Source organism: Mercenaria mercenaria, chromosome 15 (assembly GCF_021730395.1).
Source record: "Mercenaria mercenaria strain notata chromosome 15, MADL_Memer_1, whole genome shotgun sequence".
In the NCBI taxonomy this organism is placed as follows: Eukaryota; Metazoa; Mollusca; class Bivalvia; order Venerida; family Veneridae; genus Mercenaria; species Mercenaria mercenaria.
In genome coordinates, this window is record NC_069375.1 from 25,057,787 (window position 1) to 25,080,131 (window position 22,345).

A 22,345-nucleotide genomic window follows, 5' to 3' on the forward strand; every position below is an offset into this window, starting at 1 on the left:
TCACATCATAATTAAAGTCAAATATTTAATACAAATAAAATATTTCGGTTATGTTTTACTTTCACTTTGGATTTGAACGCGATGGTAACGATTTTCCCAATTTTCAACTTTAAGCTTTCTGAGTTATGACACACCTCAGATTTAAAGTAAAAGAGGTTTCAGCTTTGATATTGAGATGTAACACGTAATGAATGAATACATTTACAAGATATAGCAACAAAAAATACATTTTTATCATTCGTACTCAAATATTTTCGAACTTATCTGTGAAGAAAAATCAAAGTAGTGATAGTACATTACTGATGGGAGGTGATTTATGTTAGTACGTGTATGAAATTAATCCATTCCAAAAATGGCACAAGGGCTAACAGCGCTTTGATAATTAGAAACCTAGTCAAAATAATTCGACGTTCAAATTGTTTTATATATTTTATTATTTGTGACGGGGCAATCTAAACATCAAAACTTTGAAGAACCAAAATAATGGAGGGTAATTAAATCACAGTACACGGTCGTGTAAAGTTATTGGTTTTATCGCATTCAAACCCCCTGTAAATCAAAAAGATGTGAATTTATTAGATGCAGCTGATAGTTATTCGTAGTTAATTACTGCGCCATTCGTATATATTCAAAGTATGATGGACTATTTTTTACTGGGCATGAGAACCTGTAAGTTTGTGAAATTGTGATCAAGTTCATGGCTGCCTCAAATATGGTGTTAGAGAAGGCCAAATTTTTTGGTCTGTAACGATAATTACGTCAGAAGTGGTAAATTATTCCGCATTGGAGTACATTGTACAGCGGATAGATACAAAATAGTTGTGAGACAGTCCATTCTTGATTAAAGCCTTACTTTATGTGCTCTTTCCATTTTAGTCAGTCACATTGCACACAGATTTAGGAGACCTGAAGATTGAACTTTTCTGTGAACAGGTACCAATAGCATGTGAGGTGAGTGATAATTATTTTGAAAAGTGTGTAGAAATAATTTAACTGACTTATTATCGTATTGTGTCAAACAATCATCCCTGCCTTCAAGCAAATCACATGACATGGTAAATGAATGGTAAAACCATAACTGTGGACACGCTTGGCAATACTTGGTAAATCAAATGCTTGCCATAATCTACAGGCAAATTGACATTTATGTCACAACCTTTAAGAACATGTTAAAGTATTCATTGTATTTATATTTTGCAGTATGCTATTTGTCAAATTTTCTGACCATACTCAAAATACTGTCAAATAATTTCATTGTTTATATTTTTAACAGGTGCACGTCACACATATTACTGCATTAATTTTTATGTTTTTACTCACTTTACAAGCAAAATATATAATATTTAACTATTAAAATACGAACTTTGTAAAAAAAAAAAAAAAAAAAATTAAAAAAATACAACTCAGCTGAAATGCAGTCCAATGTATATGTGATGGCAGTGTCTAGGGGGAAGTAACACTGCTTTGGAGTTTGTGAAGTAACTTTGTGAAGTGATATCTTTTTTTTTTTTTTTTTTTTTTTTTTATAATTTATTTCCATTTCCACATCCAAAGTATCATGCATTCATCACAAACATTAATTTTATGCGCCAAAAAAGATATTTACATAGAATATCAAGCGTAGCTGGAAAAATAATTCTACCTACATAAACAAGATTTTTTGAAAGTGTACATGTCTATTCAAAAAAGAAGTAAATTTACCTATATAAACCAGTATTATTTGAAAGTGTATAAGTGTACATGTCTAAGCAAATAAACATTGTTCATTATCTTCAAGTAATATCATCTTGTATTCATATGGAAACCATTCTAAAAAGATAAACTGGTAATATATTAACAGTGAAAAGACCGTACACATGATCAGATAGTTTTTCAAATGCTGTTTGAGTCACTTATCAGTAAATAAACTTAACTTGCAATGTTTGAGTCTACATTAATATCGTTAATAATTGTATTATAATTTGTTATCCTTGCTCGAAAGAAAAAGAAACGAGTACGAAAATAACAAGGACAAATTGACAAGTAGGTTCCAGAAATCCAATTACACACAATAAATTAGCGGCTTAATAAGCATACATAGTTACCTTGCTTAGCTTAACTGCAGGTTTTTTATCATTAACATGACATTGATCTAGGGGAGAAAACTAACAGATACTTTTCGTTGGAGATTGCAGAGTTGCATATCTTCTCTAAAATAACTTATTCAACAAGTAATATGTGAAAAAAAAAAGGAGAAAAAATGTAGTTTAAAAAGTACAAGGTCAGAATGGAAAAGAGTCAGTAAAAATATCCATTAATGAAAAGCTAAAATGTTTCATAGATAGCATGTAATTCAGACCTAAGTTAATTTTTTACTAAGAAATAAAAACAGAACAAAGAAAAAGAAAAAAAAAAAAAAGACAACAGGCGCAGTCACTATGAAGCCCCATACCCACGTGTTATACTTCACCATCTACAAATAGAGTCCTAAAACTTTTCCATTTTCTATCAAAGCTATTCATGTTTTGGGTTTTTTTAGCAACATACTTCTCAGTTTTCAAATGTATTCTTAAACTATTAATAAACATTTGTAAGGTAGGAACCGCCTCCTTAAATTTACTTTGATAAATAGTGTATTTTCCAAGCAGCATTAATAATAGAGTAGCTGCACTGAAATTTGAATTACCTAATAAAATATCTGATATTGACCAGTCAATATCTGCATTAGGACATTTTCTTTTTATCCATCTTTTGACTTCTACCCAAAATGTTAGTGAAATTTGACAGTCTACAAATAGATGCTCTATAGTTGTGAAGTGATATCTTATTATTAATGACATTATGATAAACATGGAAGAGTGACGGTTTAAACTTCTGCATTGTAATTTCTGCCTTTTTTTTTTTCAATAGTAAATCCTTGTGTGATACATGTATTAAACTTCAGTGGGGAGCTTCAAGGTAGTTCTTCAAATTTGAAAAAACGCAATTAATAGTGACTGTCATTTATCCATATAACATTTAATAAAGTCTGGGCTTAGAGTATACGGAAATTTTATGAATAGATGACAATCCCTGAGTACATTAATTAAAACGGCAATTTTACTACATTTTGTATCTTTCTAAACATAAGATATGACCCTAAAAATTTTGACATGTTGAATAATTCCATATGATGTTTTAAAATCAGCTTGAAATGTATGGATCTCTTTATTCATAGGCAGATATTTCAAAAACAAGCACATAGACCAAATTTCATTTCACCATACTATGAGCCATATTTTTATTTATGACTGTGATAAGTTTCATTAAAATCTGCATTGTATAAAAAAATTGTGTTCTCAAAAATGTCATCAAATTGTGATTTTTTCATAGACTCCCATTATGAAAACTTGCATGGAGTCCAAATTATTCAAATTAGTATAGCAAAAACTCAGCACAGAATACTTTTTATTTGCAGTATTTTCAAAGTATATTCTGAAGTTTTGAAAAATTAGGGCTTAATCGAATTCTTCAGTTCAGAAAACAATTGGTCTGAATGTGCAGAACTACCTTAACATGAGTTGATGTTATGCATTCTTGTAGCAAATAACTTATAATTACTTTTACAGTATATTTGTAGCTGAAATCATGAGATTTCTTGCCCACAGAATTGAATGAATTTACAGTGATTGATATTTACTTTTATATTTACTTTTATCTGCAGAATTTCCTTGCATTGTGTGCAAGTGATTACTACAACGACTGTAAGTTTCACAGGAACATCAAAGGATTCATGTTACAGACTGGAGATCCAACAGGTAACATATTGTTAGCTACTTCAAACTTTCAGATAATTTTCTGTGTTTGGAACATGTTACTCTAGAAATGTATTGAACATTCAACCAGGAAAAATACTAAATACTGTAAAGGTTAGTTATGACTGATACAGTAAGAAAGAACTATAAAATGGTAAGCAAAAAAATGTAAAAAAAAAAAAAAAAAAATCACAAAAACATATAAGTAGGTAAAACACTATCATGTACTAATTACTTGTCTGTAATATTTCACGTTTCTCCATATTTTTCCTATGATAGAGTTCACCGTAAGTTTATGTAATCAATAAACAACTATCCGAAAAACTGGTCAAAGTTTCATTTTTAGCTTGGCTAATCTTTTAAAAAATCTGCAAGGTATTGTCATCACTTGATCGAACGTTAAATTTTGATTAATATTTTTCTTCAGGCCCACTTGTATTGAAAAACTTTAAAAACTATAGCTTTTAAACTTTGCAAACTTGTTTATAGTCATTAGGTGCATACATGTGCCAAGAATTGTAACTCTTGCTTGTTTTTTGTCAACATTATGACCCTTTTAATACTTAGAAAATTGAAATTTCTTGGTTAAATTTTTGTTTAGGTCCACTTCACTTGAATACAATAAGAGCAATGACTTTGAAACTTTGCAAACTTGTTTATCTGCATTAAATGAGTATGTAGGCCAGGAACCATAACTCTGACATACATTTTGTTGGAATTGTGGCCTTTCATATACTTAGAAAGTTGGAATTTCTCTGGTAAAATGTTTGTTTAGGTCCATGTTTCAGAATTGCTATCAGAGCTATAGCTTTGAAACTTTGCACACTAAGTCTTGTTTATTATCATAAAATTAGTAAGAAGGGCAAGAATCATGACGCTCTCTCTCATGCATTTAATTAGAAATATAGCCCTTTTTTTGACTTAGAATATTGGTATTTCTTTGTTATCTTTTTTATTTAGGTTCACTTTTCTTGAATACTTCAGCTTTGAAAATTGAAATGTTTGGAAAACAAAACTAATGCAAAATTTAGATGTCTGTTTGACTATAAAAAAATGGAAACTTTAATTTGTCTGCACCAAAATGTTGGTAGTTTTGGACTAGAGGACTTTTGAACCCAGTTTAAAGAGAATGCCAATGGTTGTAGTTCATGGTTTGTAGATAACAACATTGCGATTTTCCCGAATATTATTAATTGTCATTGATAATCAGATTACTACCTCTTTATTGCCAGTATGTAATGGTAAAACTTTTAAAAGGTGCCACAATTTCTTATTTGTAAGAATATTTACAAAGACGTAAAAATTTAGAAAAATAGTTACTTCCGTGGCATTTGACTTCACAAAAAGAGGAACTTTTCCAATTATATTTTCAGGAACTGGCAAAGGTGGAAATAGTATTTGGGGCAGAAAATTTGAAGATGAACTTAGAGATGGTCTCAAGGTAATGTTGTTTTGCACTATGATCATAACATTTAAAATCTTAATATTGTTATGTTGTAAAGCATTTTAGCACTTCTAATCAGTTACAGTAGCAATATCAGTTTAGTTTCATTGTCCATATGACAGATATACTAGAGTTGTTTACTCAACCATGGTTTGGTTGTAATGGCTACTCTACTGGTAGACTGGTCATGTTGGTTATTGCATTCCATGAGCTGTTGCTATATCAATGGAGCTTAAACTAGTTCCTCAGTTTTGGGTTATGATAACTTACTTTATTATATACCTATATAAATTCTGTCGATAATACTGCTTAAATTGCACAAGTAAATATGAACAGGCAGAAAAAAATTCTGTATTGTACCTTTGTGTTGTATGTTGCAGAACTATTTTCATTTAATATTCATGACCTGACACAGTTCTATAAATAGCGCACACAAAACTTCAAAACTTCAACCATTCCTATTTTAACTGACAAACAAGAAAGATTTCATTTGATATCAAAACAGCAAACAAAAAGATGGAGGTATATAATGAAACAGTAGCTTGATCTGGGATTTGTATTCCGCTTGATAGGATTTTGCAAGGACAGATCACACTCCGCGTTTGCGCACCTCATGAGATCCGATCTGGCAAAATCCACTCCAGCCGAATACAGCATTTTAGATCAAGCTACTATATTATATAATAATTATAATAACCCTATTGTATTCTACAACATTACTTCATTATAAATACAGATGTCTTTGAAACAGAAGAGGCTAATCTTTCCTTGTTTGGAGTACATTTGTATATTTTAAAGAAGACTGGAATCTTTTGTATCATTTCATGGACTGCTCTGAATTTTGAGGGTTTAACAAAAAACCTGCCTGGAGTCCCTATTACAATACTTATCCATATTCCATCTTCGTTATCAAGACTTGGGTAGTACATTGTAGTTACAAAACATTGGCACATGTAAACTTCGTCCGAAATCATGAAGATTTCTAATGGAACTTATTTGAATTCATTACCAGACCATTTTTTGAAAATTTGCCACTACTTTTACATGAAAGTTGGAGAAGTTTTGCAGCCATGAAAATTATGTTGCATGCAAAATTGATTTGTAAAGATAAAGGTTAAATTATGTTACAATTTAATACATGATTAGGGTAACTGTTTTCACAAGAGTAACAGATGTGGTATTGATGTATTTTAAAAGTACAAAGTTCACAGTGTTCTGCATACTGTTCTACTGACCTTATTTACAGTATATCTTCTGATCACGTTACCCTGGATGAGCAAATACCTTTCTATTTTGACAAATATTTTCTTTCCCATTTGAAGTTTTTCATAGGTAATTAACAATTTGAGAGTCACAACCTCTGTACAACAAATACATATCTGTTGCTCATTCTAGAGGGGTTGCTTTGTGTCTGTCATAATAATATTTTGAAAGTATTTATGGAAATAGTGCTGAAGCTAAATAAAAAATCATTACAAATTAATATGTAGAAAGTTTAATACCTTTTCTGCTTGAGACTTCTCTAATTATACACCCATCTCTGAAAGAGCTGGGTGTATTATGTGAACACCCGTGGCGGGCGGGCGGTCTATTGGATTATTGCCTTTGAAGTACTCAAAATCTGCGAAATTAGTAACTGAATATTTAAACAGGCATATTTTGTGACAGTCTTGCACTCTTGTTTTCAAAATGTCTCCCTATTTTAAGTGGAGAGAGAGGTCACTGCTCCCTTATTTTTCATCCTAGGTTTGTCCCAGTGTAGTTATTAAAGATATTGATAGAATTTAAAATACCAGTTTGATTTCTTACAGCACAGTGTACGTGGTGTAGTATCTATGGCAAACAATGGACCGGATACCAATGGTTCCCAGTTCTTCATCACTTACGGTAAACAGCCTCACCTAGATATGAAATATACAGTCATAGGAAAGTAAGTGGCATACGGTAATGTAGCCAATATAGTATATTGGATTCTTAGGGTATTCTGTGCTGATATAAAAGGTAACAGCTCTGTTGGCTGTTTCAAGAGAAGTATTACATACTGAGTCTGATAATGCTTTGAAATATACACAAGACAAATTGAAAAGTAAAATTGATATCTCTCAAATAAAATAAAATGGAAAAAGCATCAAAGACAGACAGCAGGATTCTCCATGACTGAATGGTTAAGGTTACAAACTTTGAAACATTTCACGTTACCGCTGTGGGTTCAAAACCCAGTTTGGATGTAGAATTCTTTCATGTGAGGAAGCCATCCAGCTGGGTTACAGAATGTTGTTGGTTCTACCCAGCTGTCTGCCCATGGCTAAATCAATGCACAGAGATTTGTAGGTAAAAGCTACATATTCTGATGTTATGTTATGGATTGAAGGGGGTTTGTAGATAAAAGTTACATACTTTGACATTCTGTAATGGGGATTTTGTAAATAAAAGTTACATACTTTGACATTATGTTATGGAGTGATGGGGATTTTGTATATAAAAGCTACATACCTTGACATTATGTTACGGAGTGATTAGGGTTTCTAGATAAAAGTTACATAGTATGATGTTACGTTACGTAGGGTAAGGGGGTTTGTTGATAAAGTTATATACTTTGACAATAAATTATGGAGGGATATTGGGGTTTGTAGACAATAGTATGAATAAATGAGTACATCCATATGCTTCTTTAAGTAAAAAAAAATACTTGATAGTAAGCCTCATTTTCATTTCTTCTGGTTTTGTAAAAGATGGTTAGCAAGAAAAAGAAAGAGAATTTTTCACTACTTGCAGTTACAGAATGGAATATCCTGTTCACAGGTAAACTGTTTTACAGGTAACACGAGTTTCATTGCTATATGAACAGCTACCTTCAAGTCGGATATTCAGATCCTCTCTTGCAACTACCATAAAATTCCTAAAATGTTTCTTGTTGACTTTTACATGTTTTTATTACTTGCAGGGTAATAGATGGGTTTGAAACACTGGATGATTTTGAGAAACTTCCAGTTAACGAGAAATATCGTCCAGACAGAGATGTACGGATACGATCGGTTGTCATTCATGCAAACCCAATAGCAGATAAAGATTACAAAGTTCAAAGATGAGACAGACAGTAGATTAGGACAGGAAACTCAACTTGTACATGCGAATCAAAATACAATGGTCTGTAACTGACTGGTGTTTACAAGTGGTGTAATATGCTTGTAGACTGCATGCACAGAAAACACGCAGTGTGATATAACTGTGTACTTAGAAAGAATGCCAATTCAACATGTTCAATGAATGTTGCAAGCGAATTCAATTCAATACAGGTGAAACATAATGAAAAATACCCATGATTAGATCATGACATTTTGGAGTGTTCATGTTAAGCCATATTGTAATAATAAGGTTTAGTTATATATTAATAAAACTAAAAAAGTAACATTCATTTGGTAAATTATGATATATTTATTTTCTACTTTGAAATTTAATGACTGTCATTGATTGTAAATGTACTGTTTGATGCAATAAAAAAACAGTAACATAACATTTGTTACCAAGATTTTAACTCACCTATGCACTAGGTGCTTGGGGTTAGCTGTTGTGATCACTTACCGTCCGATAACCCATTGTTGTACTTTTGTAATTAGGGTTTTTAGCTCACCAGAACTTATGTGGGCTGACCTATTAGTACAGGTAAATGGTCTGGCCTATATCGTCATGCGTTCTGTATCAACATTTTTACTTCAGCCACTTCTCTGAAACTATATACTAGTATACTGGTCAGAATTACACCAAACTTGATCTGTAGCATCCTTGTGTAGTGCTTCCTTAAATTTGTTCAAATGGTTCTAAAAATAGAAGAAATCCTCAAAACAACTTCTTACCTAGCATCCTTGTGACGTCTTCTCTTGGATAATTTGACATGGTTCTGTTTGGCCCTTTTTAGGGTCCCCCAGAGCTAAACAAACAACTTTTAAACCTTAAAATTTTCCTCTCATTAACTAAATGATGGATCTTCCCCAAGCTTGGTATGTAGTATTTGCGATTTGTGTATGGACCTCTCTCACATTTGTTCAAATGGTTCTGCTTGGCAGCTTTCAGGGGCTGCCACAGTAAAAAGTAGGAAAATCCTTAAATAACTTTTAACGAACTCCTTAATAAGATCACAAATCTTGGTCATAAGCAATGTCAAATGAGAGACTGAGGCCCATTTGTGCCAAACCATTTCTTAAACCATTGCACATTGGCCGATGATGTTGAAATTTAGCACTGATGTTCCTCTTCCAAAATTCAGTGTAACTGTGTTCTTCTCGACTGCATAATGGGGCAGCAAGGGTTAAGAACAGAAAATCTTTCAAACAGCATCTAAATCGACATGTGTTTGAAATAATTTTACAGCATTGCAAAAAATTGAAATTTTATCATTGTCAGTAACACAAGGTGAATACAGACCATTATAGGGGGAGATAGAACTGAAAAGTGGATAGTCCCCGGCCGCTTCATAGTAAGAATTATTTTGTAAGAATGTATTTTTGTGAGAGGCGAAATTTGAAAAGTATGATGTTTTTAATTATGAATGAAACAAGGGGAAGATAGGTGGGAGTAAGCCAAGAGCTAAATGGACGTTAGTCCTTAGTCTTTTCGCTTACAAGTGTAATTTTGTAAGGGATGGAATCTGAGTTCTTACTACCTCAATATCTCCCCCGTATATTCCACTTGTTTTATGATCCGTGATAAAGATTTATATTTTTCAAATTTCGCCGCTTACTGAATTATCTTACAAAGAAATTCTTATTGTTAAAAGTTCAGGGACTTACCCCAGTTCAGCTCATTCTACCTCACTATCTTCGCCATGTATTCGCCTTGTTTTATGATCCACTATAAAATTTCATATTTTTCAAATTTCTCCGCTTAGAAAATTAAATTCTTACAAATTAACCCCTTTTCAGTTCTTACGATCTCACTATCTTCCCTGTTTATTCCACTCGTTTTATGATCCATGATAAGAAGTTATATGTTTCAAATTAGGCCACTTACAAAATTTCATTCTTACAAAATAATTCTTACTATGAAAAGGCCGGGGACTAACCCCCTTTCAGCTCTTTTTACCCGCTATCTTTCCTGGTTTGTTTCGTGATCCATGATCAGATTTCATATTTTTCAAATTTCTCTGCTTACAAAATTACATTCTTACAAAACAGTTCTGATTGTTGAAAGACTGGGAACTTACCATATTTCCTCTCTCACTACCTCCTATCTTTCGATCGTTTCAAGTATGAATAAAGAAAATCATACTTTTTCAATTTTCTCCACTTACAAAATTACATTTTAAGACTTAATTACAAAACGATTCTGACTGTTAAGATGCCAGGGACTTACCCCTTTCAGCTCTTACTTAAGCCAGTGCTAGTGGACGTGAGGGATGTTGCACTGTTTATTACCTCGCATGAACAGGCTCGGTCAACTGAGTACGCTATCATTTTGCTTAGATGCGTTCTATTCCGTCATTCCAAGGTTCGTTTTACAGATTTTATTAATGTACAGAATCACATGTCTCTTATATAGGGATGGCATATCTGCTGTAAAAGACACCTTTGTTGGAAGATCATGGAACATAGTGAAAACATAGCGTAATGGAATGCCGGCTTGTAATCACACACATTAGGGGTATTTCTTAACACTGACAGCTGACACCTTTGATAGAACCGATTTAGCACATAAAACATTTAAATTTCCATCTAAATCAATGAAAGAGCAGCAAACAACATGTCCAACAAAAAATAGCAAAATGATGTTAATCGATGGTAAATCAATTAAATATGTTTCATTTTATAATATCTATATTGATGATCTGTTTCTTTTTCTTAACATTATTTAATGGAAGTAAATTAATATGGAGAGTAAATATAACCTAATGTTTTTAACAAAATTATTTAAATGAAGTTTTATCTTGTCAGCTCCTTTTGTCCAGTACTTTCTACTCTATTTTGGACAGATAGAACAGACAAAATACGCATAATTACATGTCCAGAAAATCACTGCTTTCAATGTAGCACGTATTCTTTCACTGTTTGAGCCATAAAGGGAGTTCAATACAAGCAATGGATTCAGTTAAACTGTTCTATCGTTTTGATAAAATACTCTTAAAATACATAGTCTTAATATGATTTTGACACTGTTCAGTGCACATCCCTTTGAATAATAAATGAAACTGCTGGAATTGAATGATGGACCAGTCCATTTTAGAAATATAGCATGGTAAAAGGCTGAACACCACTAAATCCAGCTGTTCTTTATTTCATATAAAATCCACTCACTTCATAACGGTGTTTCAACTTTTTCTAGCATATCAGATTTTCAGAGACTTATATTCCCATAAAGAACTAGATCGCTGCTTTAGAAAAACAAAAAGAAAAGGGGGTGTTAACTTTTATATATGAAAACTACAGTTCGTTAAATACAACCCGCTGAATTTACTACTTTTCGCTTCTTTCAATTTCTCTTTTCCTGACATTAAATTCTTACGCCGCCATTTTTATCTAGCATGCGATAGGAACATGCCGATTTCATTACAATGCAAAGTGATACATACTGAAACGCGGTAGGGTAAAAGTAAGCACGTTGCTGCCGAGAAAATGCACTAGGAAAGGAAAAAAGATTAGTACTATTTATATTTGGACTACTTGTGATAGACCTGCGGAGTCTTACATTCAATTTGGTAGTGATCAGCCTATGGTTAAGACACTTATCACAATAACAAATATGTGGTAGACTGATAATTGCACTCGTATATATCAGAAGATATAACAGACAAAAAGTAGTATTGATCCTACCAAAATTAAGAATCTGCACTGATATAAACTTTTCAAAGTACTTCATTAAAATATAACTAAAATACATATCATCTATAACATCACATGTGAATTGCAATAAGTAACACCACAACTGTTCTACTATATTTGCCCACTGAGTAACAAAAGAAATGTATTTGTTTACCATCAGATGCTAAAATTATAACACACATGTGCATTAGTCGATTAAAATTCCCTACTTAATCTGCTATATATACAAGAAACCAGTTCTTCTCTTTGTAACAAAATAAATGTGTAGCAAATTCATAATGACCTTTAAAGAAACATTGTTTATACAACACCCACTACATATCCAGCCAAATTGATTTGTCATATAACACTTAAATCTCTTAGATGCACGGTGACCAAAATCTTTTTTTCTTTCCGTTTTGAAGCATCATTAAAGCTGCAAAATATTTTTAAAATATGAACATCAGATTTTTTTAGATTCAAATACGTTTTTATGCCCCGGCATCTACTGATGCGGGAGGCATATAGTGATTGTCCTGTCCGTCCGTCCGGTCGTTCGTCCGTCCGTACGAGGTTAACCAAATGGGACCGTTTCGTCTAGCATCAATACCCCTTACTAGAATGACTTGATACTAATGCAGATGTAACCTGTGACCATGTCTAATCTTCAGACAACACCTGACCTCAGTTTGACCTTGACCTTGACCTCGTTTTGGACTTAGGTTGCTTTGTATGGGCCATCTCTTGGTTAACCAAATGGGACCGTTTCGTCTAGCATCAATACCCCTTACTAGAGTGACTTGATACTAATGCAGATGTAACCTGTGACCATTCCTCATCTTCAGACATCACCTGACCTCAGTTTGACCTTGACATTGAACTTGACCTCGTTTTGGACTTAGGTTGCTTTGTATCGAAAAGGATGCCACCGGGGGCATCAATCGGTTATTGAACGCAGCTCCTTTTTCCATTTAAAATAAAGTTGGTGGGGTAATTATGACAGCATGTAAAAATGAAAGAGATTTGTTAGTGACATTTATGCATATATAATACTGATATCACCTTGTAAAAGTCGATTACAAACCGAGGAACAACGTTTTTATCAAATTTTGCTGATTTTCATCAAATTAAAAGATCTATCAATTAAAAACAGTATTGATTTTTATTCTTTACTAAAGTAGGCTTTTCTCAAGCGCTATATAAACATCAACCAGCCACGTCAGACAGGCTGCAGCTCTTAGTTAATTTCAAATTCTTGGCTCACAGCAGACAAATCTTTAGTTTGAGTTTTATTGCTGTCATGTTTCTTATTATATTCAGAATATTATTAAGACTATTTTATGGCTGAGCTACCTGTATATTTATTTTGTGCTCTATTTCGGCGGACCTTTAATTGATTGCGTTTATCTTGCTGCTCTGGTCATGCGTATATGCTTTTTTGGGTTTTATTTTTACTCAGATTTGCAAGTGGTATTTTCTATGATATACGCAGGGTGCTTTTTTGTTATTTTTACGTTTATACAGGATTCGCCTGACATGCATTACCGGTAATTTTATTTTCGTTTCGTAAGGTTTTATGTACCATCAACCGGATTTTGCTTCTGGCCGTTCCAAGACGGTGAACCACCGTTTTCCTTCATTTGTTGTACCTGCTTTACGTTGTCTGTATACTTTTATGTGGATGTGAATCATTTTACACCCATACATACACTGCTGTAGGTCTTTTTTTAGAGAGACTTCGTTATTAGAACGCAGCTATCCCTATTTGGTCCCTGTCATTGTTTTCAGCAAACACACAATTTTCATTAATTTCATATTTTTGCCAAATGCAAGATGAGGCTTCAGTGAGTTTGATCTTGTTGGCGTATGGATTCATAAGTCACTGTAGACACGTTTTCCTGATTGTTAACTAATGCTGTTGCCCAGTATAACCTGGAACTTAGGCCAGGTACCATTTGATCGCACATAGATCACAAAGTGATGGTGTTTTTGTTTGCCAATTGTAAGTTTCCTGCCGTAAGCTTCCGGAGAATGAGGCACCAGTTTGGAGGTTTCATTTTGTTTGCTTATAGAACCGGAAACTTAAGTTAGTTTCATGTTTTGTCTGGTTTCTATTGTCGGCTCAAGAAACATTTATCTCTTAATGTTTTAGATAATTTCTTTCTGATAGTTCATTAAATCTGAAACTTAAGATTGTTAAGCTCTCGTGGCCGGAAACTTCGCTTATGTTTTCAGTTACTTTCTTACTCCTGACTCACTAAACCTTAGGGGTAGGTTATATTTTGGCAGCTTAGTTTCAAGTGATGGCTCATGGAATATAAAACTTAAATTATTTTCTATTAGTTCTTCAGGATATCTAGAAGAAATAAAGTCTAAAGTTTTTTATACCAAATGAATAACTATTTTCTTTTCTGTTTTTTCGCTTGGTCCATTCAAAAGAGAACCATAACATTACCCGATTTAAAATTTACGAAAACAATAAAACACCAGTAAACGTTGTTTTCCTTTTATCAATGTCATTTTGTTTATTAGTCGAGTCAGTTGTTTGAATCCAAGCTTTCTGACCTCTTTTTAAATGAGTGAGAGCTGCATTAGCTGACGTCACATCCTGTCCATTATGCCATGCCTCTGCGAGCGCTGTCGCTTTATTTTGACCATCAACAACAAGACTGACATGAGCTGTCTTGCCTTTTTCATTAACTGCTTCGACAAAAAACATGAAAAGGTAGGTTCCGGTGGCTGGAACTTTGAATATTCCTGTTGGAATATCATATCCAAAGCCCTCGTTGCTGTAAACCATGTCAAAAATGATCACGTGATTTGCACCAAGATTTTCTAATGTTTTCGTCAATGCCACTGTGAAATAGACATGTCTTTCTGAAAAAAAATTAAAAGATATTTCATTTAAATTTAGGGCGAAAGGTAACTTTGCTACCAAATTAATGTTACTATACAGAAATACGATCTGACACGTGGTCATTGCAAATTTGTGTTTATGCCGTCTAGTAGAACTTAGCAACGATTTACAGGGAAACAACGTTAAAAATTTACTGACTTCAAAACTTCTGGCTTCATTTGGGTCTATTAACTCTATTTAACCGTAATATATTTGAGTTTTATTTAACCTTAATATATTTGAGTTTGTTCAATGTATCAGCAAAAGTCTGATTTATATTTATGATACTTTTGAACGTGGCTAGTAACGTTTTTATTACAGAAAGCTGAAGACTAACGGCAACGTTCCATAATCGGTACGCCATCTGTGCCTTTGACTTCCTTAAGTATTTACTGACATGTATGTTATAAAAGATAAACTTCAAAGAAGTAGTTCACATAAAAAATTTAGCCGAAAGCGATTCCATAACTAAAACAATGTTATCGTCGTTTTACATTGAATTAACATTAATCGGATACAGCTTTTTTTAATACAATTCGCTCCTGGCATTAGGAGACATCTTTTTATCAGTTTTACTGCATTGTCAATATTCCCTTTTTCCAAATATAATAACTCGGAAAAAACACACACATTAGGCATGATAGTTGAATTAACAAATTCTCAGATTGACTGTTCTGCTGTTTGACTAAAATTCTAATCGATGCAACAATAAATCTTTGACTTGCTGAAAGAAAATACAAGAGAAAACAAGACCTACAGTAACTGTTTTCGAACAATCGCTAGTTCCCTTTTCTAATCGATCACACTAAATATACTGTCCTGAAATAAGATCACATTTATTGTTTTACATACCGCATCAAGGGTTTGGCTTTTAGTAAATATAGAAAGGCAAATTGTGGTAAATTGCAAAGATCAGTAATAACTTGCAATAGAAATGGATGTATACTTTCCTAATTGTTTTACCTTTTGTCCACGAATAAAACGTGAAGCACTATGTCCCTCTTCTAGACCAGTAAAATAGGACTAGTTTTATCAAAATGAATAGTGTAGACGTTACCATGTTGAGAAGGTCCTTGCGGGTTCTTGTTTTGCTTTTTATCCTTTGTTGGAACTTTCAAGCTATTTTCCTTTTTCTCCGTTTTCGCCTCAGATCCTAGCTGTGTCTATAGTTAGATTTGTTAAATATATTGTTAGAAAAATGCATAGAAAACATATGCGGTTCACTCAAGCAGACGTGCAAATGCTACAGGAGAGCAACTATTCGATTTTTGTTTTGGATGTGTAAGGGAGAGTATTTATTTTGAAGGTTGAAGCTGCCATATACATCAATGTTTTAAATCTTCAATATATGGTCCCCAAACGTTTTTTTTTTTATTTTTGTTAAGTTTAACGTTGCACCGACACAGTTATAGGTCATATGGCGACTTTCAAGTTTTGATAGTGGAGGAGGACCCCAAGATGCCTCTTCGTGCATTATTTCACCACGAGTGGGCACCTGAGTAGAACCATCTACCTTTCCTCCGTAAGCCTGCAGCTGGATGGCTTCCTCACATGAAGAATTCAACGCCAAGAGTGAGGCTCGAACCCACATCGGTGCGCTCACCAAACCGGTCTTAGCACAAAGCATAACCAGGATCAAGAAATATGGTACGTCAAATAATATATAATTTAAATGTGAATAACTGAAAAAAGTTGCTGTCAAAAGTTGCTGAAACATATGTATCGGTGAACAAATAAAAGATGGTAAAATTGTAGACGTCTATTCTATGCCTTTATCAACTTGAATTTGACTTATTCCTAAATCTACCGATTAAGAGTAGTAATCAGTTTTGTGTTTATTGTTATACACAATATAGAACCGCATATACATAATATGTAAATCATGTATATTGGCATATTCTTCACTTACCTTCGCAACCATACCTTCACTTCCTTTTTGAGCCCTTGTACCACTTCGACCGATCACTAAAAACAAAAAAAAAATATACTGTAACCAGCATATATATCTATACATCTATCTAATAGTATCCTCACTTCACATATTGATGGCAGTTAGTATACATCTGTTCATGGATTTCTGACCAGCTCGCCTTTTTTGCAATGCTTAAAAATTAACCAAAAGATTCTGAATCCACGGTAACTTCTTGACCAAATGTCTCCACAGAGAGAATGATCCAGCCGAGACCATACATTCAATCATGATTTGACAGCAGTAAGTCAAATAACATACAGACATTATACGGATGTATTTGAGAGGAATTGAAGTCAACAGACAGAGAAAATTAGATGTTTTAATCCTACACTGTAATTGAAAACGTGCGGTTCATTTTTTTTATGTTGTTATCGATAAGATGAAATGTATCCAAATATATAATATACGTATTAGACAGAAAAAAAATATGGATTTCAATTTTATTGCTTTCTTACAGTTTTAATACAAATTTCGTAAACATTTGAACCATTTACCTGAAGTTAAATTTTTACTTTTAATTAATCATCTACTTTATACAAACCTGATTTTGTATACTTACTTTCTTCAAAAAGTTTCATTTTTTGCTGCTCAGAATCAATTTTTATACTTTGAAGTTGAGACATGTTATGTAAGTGCTGGATATCTTTATATAGTGTTTTATTCACTGTAGACAAAAGATTGACAATATCCTTCATAGAAGGTTGCTTAAATTCTCCACTTTGCTGTTGATCAAAATCCCCCATGTAATTGGTTCCAACATGACCATCGTTAGGGGCTTGCAGTGGTGCCGTTTGACTGCCAGCGGCAGGCTGTTCAAGCTGCTTAAATTTTTCAGTGACTTCCTTCTCAAGACTTGACTTTAATATGAAAAAGTTTCCCAATGCTAAGCCGATGGATACCGTTGTAGCTGCTACTCCGGCGAGAACAATAGCCTTGACTGCTTCAACCATAACTATGAATTGTAATTTGCGAAGAATTGTACTCAAGTGTTCATAGAATTGTTAGTTTTCCACTACAATTGCATCCTTATACAGCATTACATAAATGAATTATGATTCTAACCAGGTTCCAACGTTCTTTAAGATGGTTTCCGATGCAATTTATAAAATAACGCCATATAGCAACACACATGTACACCTAATGGGTTGTAAAATCATGATTGACCAACTATTTCAGCATGAACGTCTTTTATGTATATGTACATTTAATTTCCATACCATTCAATTTATTAGCACAGACACCCCCTCTCCCCCGCCAACAAATACCTAATATATTTTAACATTTTCAAACGAACTAGCAAAGGTGGAGAGCGCAGACACTGTTTTGTTACAATTTCAGCAGGTTTTAAAAATGCACTTTTAACTATAAATGGGACACTCTGAAATTATTAACACCTACCTATCAATTCCTGGTATCAATGGACTCCGCCAATGACACTGGTCCTGACAACGGGATTCGGCTTTCGGTAAGAAAATGATAACATTCATAAATAAATCAATTTTGCATTGATAGAACATGTTTGTACGAATGGATGCCGGCTTTTTATACGCCATATGCCGAAGCCGCGTTCCAGAATGGATACGCTTTCAATAACATAGATCTACACGAGGGCTTTTTTACAATGAATTTGGGTACCTGGAGTATGCGCTGTCCAAAACTGGTATCCAGCGCAAGGTGGTACTCAATATCACAGTTTTCCATGTTGTAATATAAAGAGAACTGGACGATAAAGTGCATTTTAAAACATATTGAAATCGTAACATAACATGGTCTTTGACCTCCACCTAGGCTTATCAGATATTGGCTAACTGTTGGCAGGGTCGACGGAAATGGATTGGGGCAGTTCCTGACCCAAAGTGTCTGCGTATAATCATTGACATTATATGTTAGTCAGCTGTTTCTTTTGTCACATAGATATTTGCACAATCATTAGCCGACGACACCACAGATCAATTGATATAAAAGTCGAAGACATGATATATTATGTCTAAATAGAACGTTCAGTCACTAAATTAGGGAAATGCTGTCCTACCTTTTTATTGATTATTTTTTCTGACTTGTACAAAAGTGTCAAGAATTATCCTAAATTTATATGCACATACACAATGTATTGTGAACTTGCTTTTCGCATGACAATTGTTTGTTGTTGTGAATATATTGTTTTTGCTTATAAGCCTTTTATAAAAAAAAAACTGTACCAAGCAGTGAAATGAGATTTATCTTAGGCCATGTCAAATTGATTAATAGTTCTTCGGAACGACCTCATCAAAATTTAATCTTTGAGAAAAAAATCGCACTCTCGCATGTTCAGAAAAAGAAAAATATTCTCTTTTGTTATGCTGATCAATAACAGTAATTGGATTCTAAACACAACTCTTTAAAATGAGCTAACATGTTAAAATATGGCTCTCAACTTGGATTATAGCTATTTCTTTGTCTTAAATTTAACTGTATCAAATTTTGAAGCAGTTCACCTAGACTTGAAAACTCAAGGTAGCATTGCCCTATCTTATTCTCCTTTTACAGTCTTTCAGAACAAATTGATCAGAGAAACACTAGTTAGATGTTATATCGCTCACATGAGATACGCTGTTTGCTTGAAACATTTGATAGATGATTATGCAATGAAATTATTCCATGAAAGTATTCTGAAATAGTGCCAGTGTTTTCTGACAAGAATTCTTTTTAAGTAGATGCTAAATAAAAATGGACAGGTAAAGTGTGTGTGTTCGTGCATGCGTGCGTGTAGGGAGGGGTGAGTGGGGTAAGAGGCTGATAGAATGAGGACATAGGATACTAAGAGACAACATATCAAACAAGAATATTTTTAATGTTTCCACTGCGTATACATATAGGGGGAAATGACCACACATACCGGGGGCATGTTTTTGAAGAAATTAAATAATTTTTATGTTCTTCGTAAAGTGTCACCTAGGACACATTTGTGTGTAATTATTTAAAGATCGGACTGGCAGTTTCATACAAGAAGATTTTTCAAATTTTCCACAAAATACATTTAGGAAAAAATGACCACACCTCCTGGTGGCCATGATTTTTGACGAATCTGAATAATTTAAGATTCTTGGTAGAGGATCACACACAAGGACCATATGTATGAAAATATCTTAAAATCGGGTCAGCAGTTTCATACATTTTTTAAAAGTTTCCACTAGATACATAAAAGGACATTTTTGTGAAATTATTTTAAAATCGAACTAACCGTTTCTGACAGGAAGTTTTTGTTTTTAATTTTCCACTAGAAAAACTTTTTTCTCAGATATTGTGCCAGTTTCAGCAACCTAATTGCATGAAAAAAAATACAAGGTTTAGCTTGATATCAACAGTTTCTAAGGATTTATGGCATGTTCAGTAACATAACACACATATGCTTCATATTTTGCCAAAAATAGCTGTCGCGACATAATTTTTAAGCAGTTACCCTAACGGTAGCCTTGTTTTGCCCCGATTTGCCATTTTATCCTCTGATCTGCATACAAATTACATATTTAAACTGTTAAATATGTTCATTTTTACCTACACTTGCCAGAAATTGGTAATCTTTAGGCTATAAATATGCAGAATATGCAGTTTTTGAAAAAAAAAAGATACACCGACAACATTGAAAATGTGATATTTTGGGGCGTACGACAACAAAATTGCAATTAATTTGTCATTTTCTATCATATTCTAATCAAAGTAGCCCGTTTCAATTCATATTTTTTACCAGTTACAACACACTAAATAGCCGTTCTTCTTTATTCTATATAAAATTGACATATTTCGAATGGCTGCAGCCCACATCAGGACCCATTTAAAGGTCTTTAATTTACATTTTCTTGAAGAATATTGTCAGTGCTTAATAAAATCAAAAGAAAAGTTGGGGTCATGTTTGATGCAAGAAAAATATTTTCAGTCAAACACACGAACTACAAAATCAACTAAAATGAGACCCCAAGATGTAGTGGTGGTTTCCATGAAAAATTTTGTCATGTTGTTATTTCATTATAAAAATGATACCTACATGTCGAGCATAGATATGTCATGTGATTTCAGCAAAAGAAATGAAAAGAAAATAAAGAAAATAGCTCTACAGAGCAAAAAAAAATAAAAAAAAAAAAAAAAAAACAAACAAACAAAAAATAACTGATGACTATAAGAATCCGCCATTATGCGATACCATTTTTTTCCGCGCCATTTTCCTATTTAGTGTCTTTATTCATATTAATTTTATACTGTTTCAAGAGATGTACATTTTAAAGACGTGAAATTTAGCAAGATAAAGAGTAAATTGCTCTCGCATTTGACAAAATGGATTTTTTAGTAATAAAATAGTTGCCATATTTTAAAAGTAACAAATTACTTCACGGATTGCATTTGTGCATTTCAGTCATTTCTGTTGACTATGAATTTATCTTTATCTTTATTTGTGCATACCGTAAGCGAGACAATTAATTTCAACCTGTGATTCTAAGGACAAATGTCATATTGACAGATTCCATACACTCAAATCTATAAATTCATACATTTCAATAATATTTTTACGGACTATATGTAAAGATACCACTGTCATAGACACATTATATAGGAAACGTGCCATTAAGCATATAAGTATGAAGAAAAAAATGTCCCGCTCGCTCGCCTCTCGAGAAGTCAAAATTGATAAAAAAAAAATAACTTGAATAATAAAAAAAAAAAAAACAGAACATTTCGATCGAACTTTCCGAAGAAGTTTTGGTCCCTTTTGAGTGACCTTGAATTATTCTTATGTTTGAAAAATGTGGAAAATTTAGACTGGAATAAATCGCATGTGTGTTTTATTTTACTAAAAAGCAAATCTATGTAGATCTAGAAGAAAAATGTTTATCTACGAAGACTAATTACAAATTGCCGTAAAATCATGATTGAAATGAACCCAAATATTATTGATAATGGATGGGACCTGAAAATATACCGTTTTGCATTCAGTTGAAATCTGCATGAAACGAAATACGTGAAACATAAAGATTTCGCAGTACACCTTTTAGAAATACGGCTGTTACGGTGCAATATTGTATTGCCAAAAAAAAAAAAAGACTTTGGTTCCCATTACGTCCTTGGATTAGGCATGTGTTTTAAAAACAAACTTACAAATGATTCAACTCCTAGTTTTATTCACCGCTTTTATACATTTGAAAATTCTGGCACTGTAAAAACTATGTAATCCTCTATTAGTTCTAGGAATTTCACAAACAATATTGTCCTTCTTAAAGAACGTATGAACCTCCTGCGATCGCAATATAAATCTACTTATAATGTAAATTTAAACCATTTCTTTTTTAAAAAACCTTATTAAATATTTCCTTAAAAAATCTTCAGCAACCAAATCATTTATTCATTTCTCTTTTCGCTCTCAAGCATATGTAGTTCTTTATACCCTCAAGCCAGAAAACGTTCATAAAAAAAAAAACTATGCTTTGAAAAAAAAAAACA

The 22,345-nt window shown here is 33.0% G+C and overlaps 2 protein-coding genes across 4 annotated transcripts in view; one reads left to right on the top strand and one right to left on the bottom strand.

Moving 5' to 3' along the window:
• The first annotated feature begins 33 nt into the window (after nucleotides 1-33).
• On the top strand, nucleotides 34-8,731 carry LOC123549164 (peptidyl-prolyl cis-trans isomerase-like 3). The gene is made up of 6 exons (XM_045337031.2): nucleotides 34-84; nucleotides 877-951; nucleotides 3,683-3,776; nucleotides 5,147-5,214; nucleotides 7,029-7,147; nucleotides 8,162-8,731. The coding sequence occupies exons 1-6, from the start codon at nucleotides 82-84 to the stop codon at nucleotides 8,304-8,306; spliced, it is 504 nt and encodes a 167-aa protein (XP_045192966.1). The 5' UTR covers nucleotides 34-81; the 3' UTR covers nucleotides 8,307-8,731.
• Nucleotides 8,732-10,996: 2,265 nt separating this feature from the next.
• Nucleotides 10,997-22,345, bottom strand: part of LOC123549171 (otolin-1-like) — an 80,658-nt gene continuing 69,309 nt past the window's right edge. For all 3 annotated transcript variants that reach the window (XM_045337050.2, XM_053524810.1, XM_045337058.2), the window contains exons 4-7: nucleotides 17,436-17,828; nucleotides 16,814-16,869; nucleotides 15,962-16,067; nucleotides 10,997-14,885 (exon numbers count right to left, since the gene is read on the bottom strand). In XM_045337050.2, the coding sequence (XP_045192985.2) occupies nucleotides 14,476-14,885; nucleotides 15,962-16,067; nucleotides 16,814-16,869; nucleotides 17,436-17,828 (965 nt within the window). In that variant the 3' untranslated portion in view covers nucleotides 10,997-14,475. The remainder of the gene's footprint in view (nucleotides 14,886-15,961; nucleotides 16,068-16,813; nucleotides 16,870-17,435; nucleotides 17,829-22,345) is intronic.